The sequence below is a fragment of the Mytilus galloprovincialis genome, chromosome 4, assembly GCF_965363235.1.
Source record: "Mytilus galloprovincialis chromosome 4, xbMytGall1.hap1.1, whole genome shotgun sequence".
NCBI classification, from domain to species: domain Eukaryota; kingdom Metazoa; phylum Mollusca; class Bivalvia; order Mytilida; family Mytilidae; genus Mytilus; species Mytilus galloprovincialis.
In genome coordinates this window covers 74893769-74907515 of record NC_134841.1, presented here as the reverse complement: position 1 = coordinate 74907515, position 13747 = coordinate 74893769, and the positions used below count along the sequence as shown (strand labels likewise).

At 30.2% G+C, this 13747-nt stretch overlaps 1 protein-coding gene across 2 annotated transcripts; it reads left to right on the top strand.

Moving 5' to 3' along the window:
• The first annotated feature begins 257 nt into the window (after positions 1–257).
• On the top strand, positions 258–8157 carry LOC143072951 (lachesin-like). 2 transcript variants are annotated; one of them, XM_076248123.1, is made up of 5 exons: positions 261–446; positions 2083–2192; positions 3994–4204; positions 5646–5726; positions 8003–8157. In XM_076248123.1, the coding sequence occupies exons 1-5, from the start codon at positions 398–400 to the stop codon at positions 8107–8109; spliced, it is 558 nt and encodes a 185-aa protein (XP_076104238.1). In that variant the 5' UTR covers positions 261–397; the 3' UTR covers positions 8110–8157. The 2 variants fall into 2 exon arrangements, with proteins under 2 accessions (XP_076104239.1, XP_076104238.1); XM_076248124.1 differs by lacking the exon at positions 5646–5726 and having other exon boundaries at positions 258–446.
• The last annotated feature ends 5590 nt before the right edge of the window (positions 8158–13747 follow it).

Here is a 13747-nt window from a genome sequence, read left to right as displayed (position 1 = left end):
ATTAGCGGATAAACTGTTAACACTTTAAACCCCGTAACGTCGGCTGTTCGTGTCTTCATTTAACTGTCACTGACAGATTATAATTTATAATTGCATGAATCTGAATCATTTTTTTCTTTTAAATCATGTAATTGCTGGTTCCCTCATTATTCTTTTACAGTAATTGTCATAATTATCATCATGATCTTTTGTAGTGAAATTCAACATGCATATATTCGTGTTTATTACTCAATTTACATCTATTAAATCACTTACAAGTTACAACTGACAAAATTTATATGGCAATATATGAAAAAACTCATTGTAAAACGAAGTTAAGAATTTTACGTGTTTGTTGCTAAAGAACCTCACTTAAGTACCTAACAAAAAAACCTTAGCAAAAGACAACTAGTGTGTAATGGAATTAAATATCCTGGGAATATTTACATTTGGACTCCTTATGACAGGTATGCATTCATAATAAGTAAAAACTATTAGAATCTCTAACATTGTAAAAGAGAGAGATAAACTACACTAAAGAGACAATTAAACACATAAGGCATAAATAATCTGACATTAAAACGAAGTGCAACAAAAAGACATAGACGTTACGCACGGTATTGCGTCGCAAGACGTTACATGTATAATTGACAAATTTGACGCCATATTTATTCTAATTTTGACATTTTGTTATCAAAAGCGGAGTACCTACTCGATCGACTGTTATCAAATAAATACCATAAACTGAAGAAATGTTTCAAAATTTTATCGTTAATAAGGCAAATAAAGATCGTTTTGATTGTATGATCTGTGATGAGATGAAAACAAATGCAATTTTTTCTACTTTTAATTTGGATAGAATACATAGCAACCTTTTTAAAAAATCTTCCTCCCGGAGGTACACATGAGCAGATACATTTAGCCTTAACATTTTTTTTGACAAATTGAACATAAAAACTTATTGTATTTTATTTAATAAAAATCGGTCATATAATAATTTAGCAATATTTCTTTTTATAATGATTTTAGTTGAAATGAGTTTTTGAGATTGAACTCCCTTTTGTCAAATATCTGTTTGTGTCTGTGCGAGTTTTCAGACTATTTGAAAGGCTCTTTTTCTATCTTTTTAGCACTGATGGCTTTATTTTACAAATACGTATTTACATAATTGTTTAAAAATTATAAAACCATTGTACCTCGGATTCTAATATATAAAGATTTTTTAGATTTGCGTGAAAACTTTTGTCCATAAGAAATGTTATCCCTCAGCCCATTCCACCTGTTTCCGCTGTGTCTATAAAGGGTCTATTCCTTATGTGTACGTGTTTTTTTAACCTGAGAGTTATTTGATTCAGCAGACCATTTTGGAATGAACATTTCCCAACATCATTTTAACTGCCTAAACAGTTCGTAAATAGTGTGTATTTATATAAAGGACGCCACTGTGCAGAAACTTCAAAATAACGCCATTGGACATAATGGCTAAACATTGTTATTGAAAACACCCGACTCATTTAGCCATTGTATGGACTTTCAGTTTGAATCTAATCTTATAAATATGTTATTTTTGTATTATAAATGCATATTTTTTATTTATATTACATGTTTCACCTAATAAATGGACAAACATTACGTTTTGAGATAGTGGCTAGACATTCGATTTTTTAAAATTCTGCTTCATGAAAAAGATTTTTTATATTTGAAACTTTGAAACATCATAGATACCAAACTTTAAATTATTTAGTGAGAGAACGGTATTTATAAAGCGTATCGGGAAAATAAAGAATAATGCAAGTTTCTTTTCAGTATTCCTTAGAAGCTCATATATGAAGTCAATTATATGAACAAAGAATGAAGTAGGGAGGAAGAGGCGACATAGATGCTTTTAATTGGAATGTGGATTGTTTACAGATAAACACGTTTGCTAAACATATATATGTTTTTATGAAGAAAACTAGATTATTCATATTGGTTTTTACTGAATCAGGAAAATGTTTAACGAAAAAAGAACTATCTCTTTCTAGGAAAAGATACTTTATCTACATTAGTTATTCTTGATTATAAACAATCGCAAGGTAAAAAATATTCTTTTATTGTTTTAAGCTATCAGAGTTGCACCAACAAAGTTGGATATTCCTGCTAACAAGGTATCATCTATTGTGGGAGGCACAGTTTCCTTACGTTGTGCAGTTATTTCATCAGACATAAGAACCGTTAGTATGGCACATGTTTTTTATTTGTTTTAACAGCTGGAACAAAAACTGAATATTAAATTGTCATATTAAGGAATGAGCTTACAATATTTTTACAGATTACATGGTATTTGCATTTCCTTTACTTGTATGATAGCCGTTTAAAATTCCTTTATATTGACAACGATGTGTAAACAAAACAAACAGACATAATTGGTATAAATGTCAAAAATAGGGGTACAGCGGACAACGTTGTGTTATAATCTTAACTACTATGAAAACAAGCAAATATGTCAACTAAGAAAAAGTATTATATATAAACAAAGCACATTTGCAAAAAGAAAGGCAAAAATACAAAAAAATACCATATTAATTGTGTCTTTCTTTAATTTCATAATTCATTATGATCGTATGCTTTAAACTAGAAAAAAAGAGAAAGAATACTCCCTAAGCACAACACAGCTAACAGCTGCGGTTAACATATGTAGAAAAGAGCGAAAAACTTAGTATTTATAAGAATATAAAGTTAGAATTAAGGTTTGAACATTATCTAGATTGCAGTTATAATTCACATTTTTTTAACTAAATTGCGTAGTGGTACACTAAAGCTAAACATTGAAACAGGAAGATTTATTGACATGGCTAGAAAATAATGTTTATGCAAATGTTGCAATATGGAGGGTTTCGAAAACGAATACCTGCCTATAGAGCAGTTAGGCCTAAATATTTGCCAAAACTCTTGTTCTTGGCCAAAAATTGCTAAATTACAGTAATTATTTAAATTTATGTATGTTTTACATATTAAAAAATTGTGAAAAATAGCATTAAATATGCGTGGTCACTCAGATCACATATTGCTATTTAATATTATTTGTTTTCTTATAATGATTTATATGTATTGATCTCTGCTGTTTATCAATTGTCATGTTGTAAATATTTTTTTCGTTTCTATAGTAGATACATCCTTTTTGCAATAAAGTATTCAATTGGAATGAAACAAGAAGGATGAATTATAGGATATGTCTATAATATCAATATACGATGTCAAATATTTGCAAAGGCGAAAAAAAGAGAACAAAATTGCAACAATTTCAACTCCAATACTAATTTCTGAAAGTTTGACCTTCATAATTCACAGTTGTAGCTTTGAAAACTTTCTTTCAGTTGGATCATTATAAAATTGCAGTCTATTTCAACTGTTTTTTTTTTTTTTTTTTTTTTTTTTTTTATCTATTTTCTTTAACTTCAAATTTTCATTAATGAGATCTCGGTTGTCAATTCAATTCAATTACACAATGCCTTTTAGTCTTTTTTAAATGAATAAATGTATAACTGCGAAACATTGTCATTATTTCAATACTTTTTGGGGTTGATTTTTTGTTGATTTTGTTGTCCGTTTGATGCCTACCCCATCTCTTGGAAAATTCATGTACGATTTAACAATCCATAACCCATGATGAGACAGTAACCATATAGGAGCAAAAACCAACAATTTTGATTTGATATTCCAACATTATCATATCATGAATTGTTCAACACTTCGCGTATTTGAAAAGTGGTCATATTGACTAAAATTGTCAAATATGATTTCTTTTGCCATTATGCTTTAATCAATTGAAGTGTAACTTTGTATACGTGTCATATGACTTAATTCATGAAAATGCAGGTACAAAATACAAATACATACTCAAGACTAGATTCATGTTAATGATTTGTTTACATATAAGGAAACACTATGGAAATTGGCTATTCCATGTAAAGAACTTTTTCCCCAAAAAGCATTTAAATAATTAACAACGATATGTTTTCCTTTAATTTGAAGGTAACATGGAGACGAAAAATCGATACCTTTATGTATCCATTATCTGTTGGTCGGAAAGTGTATTCAACTGATTCACGGTTATCTGTTAAAGCAAAGCACGGCTGGGCCTTGGTTATTAAAGATGTCACTCAAGATGATGAAGGAGAATACGAATGTCAAGCTAAATCAAAAAGGAGTAACTTAAAAGGACTTTTTTTACTTAAGGTTAAAGGTAATATATATATATATATTTTTTTTATATTATAATGAAATAAAAATGCAAAAATGAAATACTGAAATATTTACACATCATACGACGAACCAGATGTACGATAACTGCTAAGAAATTATCCATGTGTTCTAGTTTGAAGGCGTGTCTCTGTGCCAATATCCAGAAAATATTAAGATATGAAGCAGACTTTACACTATCGGTCGTATCCTTAATATCAGGTTCATGCAGTTATATAAACACTTACTGAAACTACTATTTAGTCAGAAGACATCATCAATGCGAGATGGGTTTTTTTTACCTAGAGAATGTGCTGTATAAATTCTGTTCCGTATGAGTACATAAAATAAAACTGTCCAGAATTGTTGCACAATTCATATCCAAAGGCATACCGATTGTCTGCTAAAATATCAATCCAACAAACTAAAAAAATATGTTATCGATCAAGAAGTCTTCGTGTTTGGTGTAGTTGTAGTGCAGCTTTAGGTTGTTTCTTTATTTTTTGCAAAACAAGATTGCTCATAACCAATTTCTATCTCCGTTTCCCATTAAAGTAAAGCTCTGTTCAATGAAACGATGTATTCATTTTTTCAATTCGACAAGGGAACACTAGTCTAAAGCGTTGAAAAATCAAAGATATTTATTTAAATTACTGTAGAAGTGTATCAATTATCATTTTTAAAGAATCAACTTTCGATCACCACCACTGGTTGCGTATTCCTCATCACATTATTTCCAAAGGCAATCTTTTGCTGTAGAAAGAATGGAGATAGGTTTCGAAAGATATTTAGTGGAGTATCTAGACGACAACATATAGTTTTCAAAATGATCATTGGGAAGTTAAGGTTTCCAGTATAAAGACTGGATAATTTCACCTTCCCTTTTTTTACTAAATACTGAGATATAAAGAAGCATTTGTGATTTTTCTAAAATAACCTCTTTCGTAGATGCTGTAAATGTATATGTGGGTTACCAGTTTTGCCAGTTGTTCCTTTTTTTTAAGTGAGCTGCTACTAATGTTTCAAGTTAAAGTATGACCATTGTGGGGGCGATGTCCAAATTAATATGGATGTTTGTATTCAATACCCTCATTTGGAATTTGGAATAGCAAACTGGCTATGTAGGTGTCGTATTAAGGTTTAATTATACCTTTTAGTTTGGTAATACTTTAAATGATAACATCGTGTTATGAAAATTGACAAAAGTGTTAAATTGATTTAATTATGATAACGTCATAAATAAAATAATCACAGTATTAATCAGTATCGTGATCGTTTCCGTTCGTCGGTTTACTCTCCCAGCAAAAGTCATTGTAAACATGACGTCATTTTGATTTTTCTACTGTTATAAATCATAATATTCATTATCTCAAGTATATAAGAATAGGTTTTACTTTTTTTTATCTACTAGCACCTTCCTAACAAAGACATCTTATTTGTTATAGAAAATCATCGTTCCGAAAATAAGCATTTTGATGTTGCTGTCAAAAAAGAGAAATCTGGTCGAAAGGATCCTACGATTTTAGGTTAGTATCTATTTTTCAAAAATATAATGCAAAGCTCATAAACAAAAGATTGATTTTTATATACATAAAAAGGACACTGGAACCCGTAAAAATACTTATATCCTATATCTAATTATCATAGATACAATGATTAAATTTTGTATTTACGCCAAATGCGCGTTTTGTATACAAAAGACTCATCAGTGACGCTTGAATCCAAAAAAGTTGAAAAAAAGGCCAAATAAAGTACAATGTTGAACAGCATTGATGACCAAAATTCCAAAAAGTTTTGCCATATACATTTATTTCTATTCCGTTATATTTGGAATTTCCCTATTCTATTTCTATCTTTAGACTTGTGGTACAAGTTTGGCTAGTATGTAAATCAGAAGTGGTCTGATGTTACTGTTGTTTTCTGCACGTATATTTCGAGGGCGGTAGTACGGGTGGGGTTTTATAGGCATATATAAGTCCTGATTACGTTTGATTATTATCGATGTGCTCGAGTAACTTTGATAGACAAAGTTAACGTTAAGCTCTGCATAATATATTACAGTTATGTTTGTATTGATATGTATTTAGAGGACATTGTGAATGTATATAGATGGAATTGTGGTATATTTTGTAATTTGTAAAATGTTTACAAGATATTAAATGTTGTTTCGCTGAGAAAATAAGAAAGTTACTGCGAGCAAACAAACCTAAATTATGACTTGTCTCTTATTTAGCCATGTATTTAGTATAGAAATGTTTTAAATTCGGACGAATTCATGAGGGATAATTTAAAGCTAAGGTAATCTATTCCTGAGGTAGAAAAGCCTTAGTATATTTAAAATTCAAACGTTTTGTAAACAGTTAATATATGATAAATATGACCATATCAATGTTAGTTCACGTCAGCACTACTAGACTGGTCATACCCTCGGGGAATCAAAACTGTAGTTTATAACATAAACAACGTCTGTGATTAGAATCTTTACTTAAGAGGCATCATCTATAATTTGTGAAGTTGATACTGAATATTTATCAACAAGAGGTTGATATCTTTCGATGAAAGAATGTTCATTGACATAACACCAGTTCATCAATCTGCTCAGACACTGGTGACATTTGGTAAGTCTAAATTACAACTGCAAGCTCGTGAATACTGAATGAGTTGGGAATGTATTTCTCCAATTTCTGTGCTTTTTTCACATTTCCTGGTCGGTGTGAGAAAAATGTTTCTCCTCAATAGTAAAAATATGTTCTCGGAAAATGATTGGTTGAAATTTAATTGTGACGTTACATTTTCTTGTTTTCTTCTGAATTTTCTTATTGTGATGTCATGACAAAAGGCGCCCATGCCTGATGACGTCACATCAAAAGTACACAACTTTTCTCAAATCTTTGAAAAGGAAGGATAAAAACCATAAGAGAAACAGATTATACCACTGTAACTCGTGTATTACGATATTTCTCTACTCTCGACAGTTAAATTCTAATTATTTAAAAAGCTCGGCAAGCCTCGCGCTTTAAATAATAAAATTTAACGGTCTCGAGTGAAGACATATCGTAATATACTTGTTGCAGTGCAGGAATCTATATATCCCATATGAAGTTGAAGTTGGAATACTGGGACTTACAATTTAAAATTTAAAATCGTCTCTGGGGTATAAATTATAATTCTGGAACTACTTGATAACTATTGTCATAAATTATGGTACTGAGATGACCGCTTGAGCCAAATTCAAGTTATAAATTTTTTTAATTTTTTGAAATACTAAGGCTTTTTTACCTTAGGCAAAGATTACCTTAGCTGTATTTGGCAATACTTTGGACCTCGAATCAAAAAAAGTTAAAAAGGTCAAATAAAGTATGAAGTTGAAGAGCATAGAGCAGCTAAGGTAATCTATGCCTTAGGTAAACATTAAACACTCTATGCAACTTATCAAAATAATTGTAGGAATGAAATGATAAAAACAATTTTGTACTGTAGACAGAAGCGCATTTTTTGTTCCCCTAAATATGTTTTAGTTTCTATATATTATTTTGAATCAAGCTACAATATTTTTTTAACAATACAAGTCGTATGTAACACTAGGTGATTTATTTAAACTTCCAACATCTTTTTTCTATTTTTTTTTTTTTTTTTTTTTTTCGTTGATATTTTTTTTAGGTGTATTAGTTTTTATTTGCTTCCGTTTATTATTTATTCTATTTTATGGGGGCTGTACATAATGATACGTTTTTTTGGGGAAAACATAATCATACAGAACTGCTCTTTTATACATATTTTAAAGGGTATATTTACATTGCAGGTGCAGAATCAAGACAGAAAGGCGTCTCATCGCACTCATACAGGTCTTTTATAGACATACTATGCATAATAATGGCATTGTTCGTGCATCTTCAATACATGTTTTAAATAATGTTTAATTTACACATTCTTTTAACAACAACTGTGTTTTCAGAATTGTCTTTGACTTTTTCTTTACCAGTGCACAGAAAATATCACTAGATTGTCAAGTTAATTTGATAATCATAATCCTCAAAGGGATGGACAATTGTCTAACTTACTTTACTGTTTTGAAAATGTGTATCTTGTACGGTGCCTTCATCCTGCCATTAAGCTCATGTGGCATAGAAAATTAAACAAAGAAAATATATAGAAGATTTGGAGCTATCAACTTGCAAGCCTTTTGATCAGTTGAAAAGGATTCACCTTTCATATGTTTGTAGTGCATAATATCAATATAACGGAGCTTGAAATGTTTTAGTATTTCAATGTTATCTTGGAATATATAAACTTTGTTAGACTTCTAAAAGGAGTAGGTTCAGTAAGTCCCCTTTTTGGCCCCAAAATATAGCAGTTTTACAAAATTGTGAAAATGTAATCTTTTAGCTATTTATTGCAAAGTGGAATGCTTCTTCTACACAAATATGGGCTGTTTTTGACAATATAATGCACATATATCGGGTACTAACATCATTAAGTCATGCTAAATTACTGAAATCTTTACAATTTTAGCATTTTAGACAGTTTCCGTCTTAGATGAAAGTGGCCGCATTCGTGTTCGTTCATAATATTGAAATGCAAGTTGTATTTGATGATGATACATAACATATATAAAGGCTGAGGATGAACACGAATGCTGCCACTTTCATTTTTGATAAAAAAAAAACCATCTGAAAAGTGACGATTTTTTGCATATTTGATAGATTTTTCATATTTAAGCTTGAATCGGAGCGTTTTTAATGCCTTAATCAGTTAAAATCTTTCACATAACTAATTAATTAGATCAATTGAAATAGACACTTAAGTGTTTAAAAAGTGTCCAAAATATTTAGTTAGATGAACCTGAAATTTGAGACCAAAATCGGCCCTTACGGGAACCTACTCCTTTATAAAGTTTTGATTGTAGACTTTTGACAATAAGGTCAAGTCGTTTCTTTTATAATTATATGTTGTAGACTATTGGTTTATTTTCATGAATGATATTTAGAAATTTCGTAAAAGAAATATGTTCTTAGTAACAGATTGTTCAAATATATTGTGGTGCCCGTATTACAAGGATACTCCTAGAAAGAGATTGAAAAACATGTGTTACAGATAAGAAAATTAAAACAAAATGATTGGAGAACAAGAAATGTGCCAATAGAAAAATAAATTATGCTCCATGTAAAAAAAACGAAGATGTGGTACAATTGTCTATAGAAAATGTTCCAGTCAGATCCAAATGAATTAGACATCGACAACTATATGTCATCTTAAGGCCTTCAACAGTGAGCAAAACCCATGCCGTATAAATTATAAAAATCCCTGAAATAACAAAAGTAAAACATTTTAAAATAAAACTAACGACCTGATTTTTGTACCAAACAATTAAGAGCAAATAAACTAAATAAACAAAACCAAACGACAACCAATACATTACATGTTCTTGATTTGGAACAGGCACAAATATAATATGTCAGGGTTACGCAGGTTTGCATGCTTCAACCCTGCGGTAAGATATTAAAAATCTATATGCAGTTCCTGTACGAGTACAGGTCACTGACCTATGAAAAAAACAGCAAAACTCATAACGTATGGTCAGTTATTAAAAGCCCAGTTATGATAAAAATTCAAAATAGAAAATTAGCGGCTGTATTAGCTATAGAAAGAAAGTTCACGATATTTTTCTGCGAGTAAAGCTGCTACTTTTTTTCTCTTATTACTAACAGTTCAAATATTATTCCTTCTTAATCATTTGTGTATTTATCGTTCTCGGGAAAAATACCGTAAAACAGGTTATTTTCGCGGAGTATACATTTTCGCTTATATCGCAGATAGAACAAAGTCAGGATCAAGTTTGTGCATTTTAGGCAGAACATACAACCTTCTTGGTTTGAGATCTCGCAGAAAGATATTTAATCGTGATTTCATCCATGACCCCTTTTCTATGCATTTCAAAGATAATAATATTGAGTTTCTGGTTGGTCTCTTTAATGTTTAATTTTGCAATTTCCATGAAGTGAATATTGACTCTTAACTAATAGAAAGAGTTCAACACAATCCTACGCTGTATAAAAATGTCAGAATTCAAGGAAGGCCAAAGTTTTGAATCCGCTTAAATATTTTGTAAACCTTATTCAAGGAAAATCGCGAAATTTTACACCCGCGAAAATAACCCGGTATACGGTAACTCGTGAAAAGGGTTTCTGACGAACGAAATTTATAAATTATTTTCTTGACTAGGTTTTCCGAAGGAAAGGTCTAGTTATTAAATTTGTGGAAGGGCGTTCATGTCCCAATTAAACCAATGTTTCAAAATGTTAATATGTCAAAACTAATGAAGATCATGTTCGATATTGAAGATTTTCAATTTGACGGTTCAGGTGTTATTTTCCTTGATATTGGAAAACACACTTTATTTAGTTTGATTTTAATGATGCATGAACCTTTCTCGTGATGTTATTTAAGTCATAATACAAGTCAATTTTGATATGTAATACTTTCACTTTTACTCTCAAGGAGTTATGGTTTTTGATAGATTGAAAAATAGAATTTTATTTCGTTACCGTGTAATTACTTATGAACCAACCAACCAATTGTTGTCATATTGAAATGTGTCTTTACAAGTTATTTTTGTGCTTCGTTTATTGTATAGTAATCGATATAATCCTAATACTTATTTAATATGTCTTATCGGTAGGTATATTTAGACTCCATAGGAAAGTAAATTTTGGAATTTGTTTTAACACCAGGACATTTGGCAGGTTTTACTGTTATTGTTTAGTACCACTTGTTCTGTTGTTTAATTGTGTCTGTTTAAATGGACTTCAACTTTTTGAATTTACCATAGAGGTCACAATTATTTTATAATGTTATAAGGAAGTTCGCTTGTTATGTTTTGGGATTTATGTAAGATTTTCGGAATCCTCTTGTTTTATCCTTTTGAATGCCTTAAAAAGAATTGCCCATTGACCCCATTTTCTTTTTTATAAATCGTTTACATGTATACTAATTAGCCATCTGTAAAAGTCTTATGAAATTTTAAATGTTTCTTTTTAGTTTTTTAGAACTTAAACTTGTTAATGCTAAAGCTATGAAAAGTCAAGGGAGATTAGTTTCTCCCCAAAATTTCAATGGCTAATATCTCGAAAACAAGCACATTGACCTATATATTTTTTCTGCCTTTTTGAATCCTTTATTAATCCCCTATCAATATAAACAAGTGTTAATTATTTTGAAACTGTGAAGCGAACTCCCTTAATAGAAGAGTTATTTATTTTGCTAAAATTTGCTATAATACTCACATTTACTAAATATGTTCTCACTGTAAACATAAACAAGGACAAGAGGTAATTTCGGATCGAAACACTTTATTTGCTGCTTTATCTGTCATATATTATAAAAAAAAACAACAAGTAAATAACAAAAAGTAAAAACACAAAAATACTGAACTCCGAGGAAAATTCAAAAAGGAAAATCAAAAATCAAAAGGCAAAATCAAAAGTCCAAACACATCAAACGAATGGATAACAACTGTCATATTCCTGACTTGGTACAGGCATTTTCTAATGTAGAAAATGGTGGATTGAACCTGGTTTTATAGCTAGCTAAACCTCTCACTTGTATGACAGTCGCATCAAATTCCATTACATTGTCAACGATGCATGAACAAAACAAACATACTCAAAGAGTAAAAATGTCAAAAATAGGGGTACAACAGTCAATATTGTGTTATCATCTTAATATCACTACATAAACAACAAATGTAACAAAGTAGCACAAAAAGGCATACATCAAATTTAACATTCTCATTTTGCTTTTCTTATACGGCTGCATTTATCTATGTAAAGTCTACCCATAAATGAAAGAAGGTTTTCATTACTGGTGTAAAATTGTGCGTTTGAAATTCGCACAGGTAGACATAAAAATAATTTTGTCGTATGACGGCATACATAAATGCAGACTCACGTAAAGTAGATATAACAAAAACCAGATTTAACAGTAAAGGTAATAATAATAAATAAAATAATGGTGTGGTTCAAAGTATGACGGGATACATAAGTACAGTTTCACGTCAAATGTATATCATAAAAAACAGATTAAACAGAAAAAGTAGTCTTATTGAATAAAATAATTTAGTCATTCATTGTATGTCAAGATCCTTAAGTAAAAGTAATATCAATAAATGAAATAATTTTGCCGTTCAAAGTATGTGGTTTTACGTAACCACAGAGTCACTTCAAATGAATATCTAAAGATACAGAACTGCAAGGAAAAAATCAAACAAAAAGTCTCTTTTCAAATGGCAAATTCTAAAGAACAAACACATAAAACGAATGGAATACAACAGTCATATTACTCACTTGGTAACAGCATTTCCTTATGCGGTAAATGGTCGATTAAACATGATGTTATAGCTACCTAAACCTCTAACGTGTATGATGTTCGCATATATTTCTTTTATTTTGACAGCAAATGAGAACCTTCCATCTTCCCTCTTGTTTTTGTTAACAATATTATGGCAACTATCATTTTACATAATATTCACATAAAAAAAGGGAAAGCCTTTTTGAGAAGATCTAAGAAAACTATTTGTTACAGAATATAGATTCTCAATGTACTATATAATTTGTGTACAAGTATTTTTATAATTTTGTTAAAAATGCTAATATTCAGAAAATGAAATCAATTGAAAACAAATAGGAGACTTATTGTTGTGTGTTTAAAACTTCACATCACGAAACCGTGTCACTTTCGTAATAGTGATCGTTAATCTTGTTTTGTGACTTTTAATATTCCGGAGTATCTTGACTATTTTATGTCTGTTTAGTTCAGTGTAAATATAACGGATTTGGTAGGCTGTCAACAAAGTGAGAGGTTTAGCGCTATTAAATCAGGTTAAATCCACTATTTTAAATATTTGAAAATGCCTGTACCAAGTCAGGAGTATGGCAGTTCTTTTCCATTCGTTTATGTTTTGTCATTTGATTTTGCCATGTGATAATGGACATTCAGATTGGATTTTCCTCTGAGGTCAGTATTTTTGTGATTTTACATTTTTCAATGTTAGGATCGCGTGAATATGTGAGATGTATCATATAAAGGACATTATAATTACTACTTTTATCCTCAATATTATCGTTATAACTTGTCAGTGAATTTCAAGTGACATTTACAATATTTTTTTACCATTGCATGAGCAATGATATATCCGCTTATTAAATCAGTGAGTCTTTTGTAGACGAAACGCGCGTCTGGCCTATATACAAAATTTAGTCCTGGTATCTATGATGAGTTTATTTACAATTAATTTGATTAAACTACTACACATAGCATTTACGGGTATTAATTCAACGGTCAAATTAGTTTTAAATTTTCTAGCCGAAGAGTTATAAATCGTTTACGTCATATTACGTATCTATCTTCTATAATAAATGCAATTTATGTAACGAGTAATGAGAGATTGAAAATTATAGCGACGACAATTTTTTTCAAAAAGTGCAGTATGGAAGGGTATATAATGCTTTTTCTTCTAGTGTACTACTGTTATATTCATATTTTGACTCTT

Coding starts and splice junctions, on each gene's coding strand:
- LOC143072951 (XM_076248123.1), top strand. CDS start 398: ATGGAATTAAATATCCTGGGAATATTTACATTTGGACTCCTTATGACA. Junction 447..2,082: donor ATTTGGACTCCTTATGACAG/GTATGCATTCAT, acceptor TATTGTTTTAAG/CTATCAGAGTTGCACCAACA. Junction 2,193..3,993: donor TTTCATCAGACATAAGAACC/GTTAGTATGGCA, acceptor TTTAATTTGAAG/GTAACATGGAGACGAAAAAT.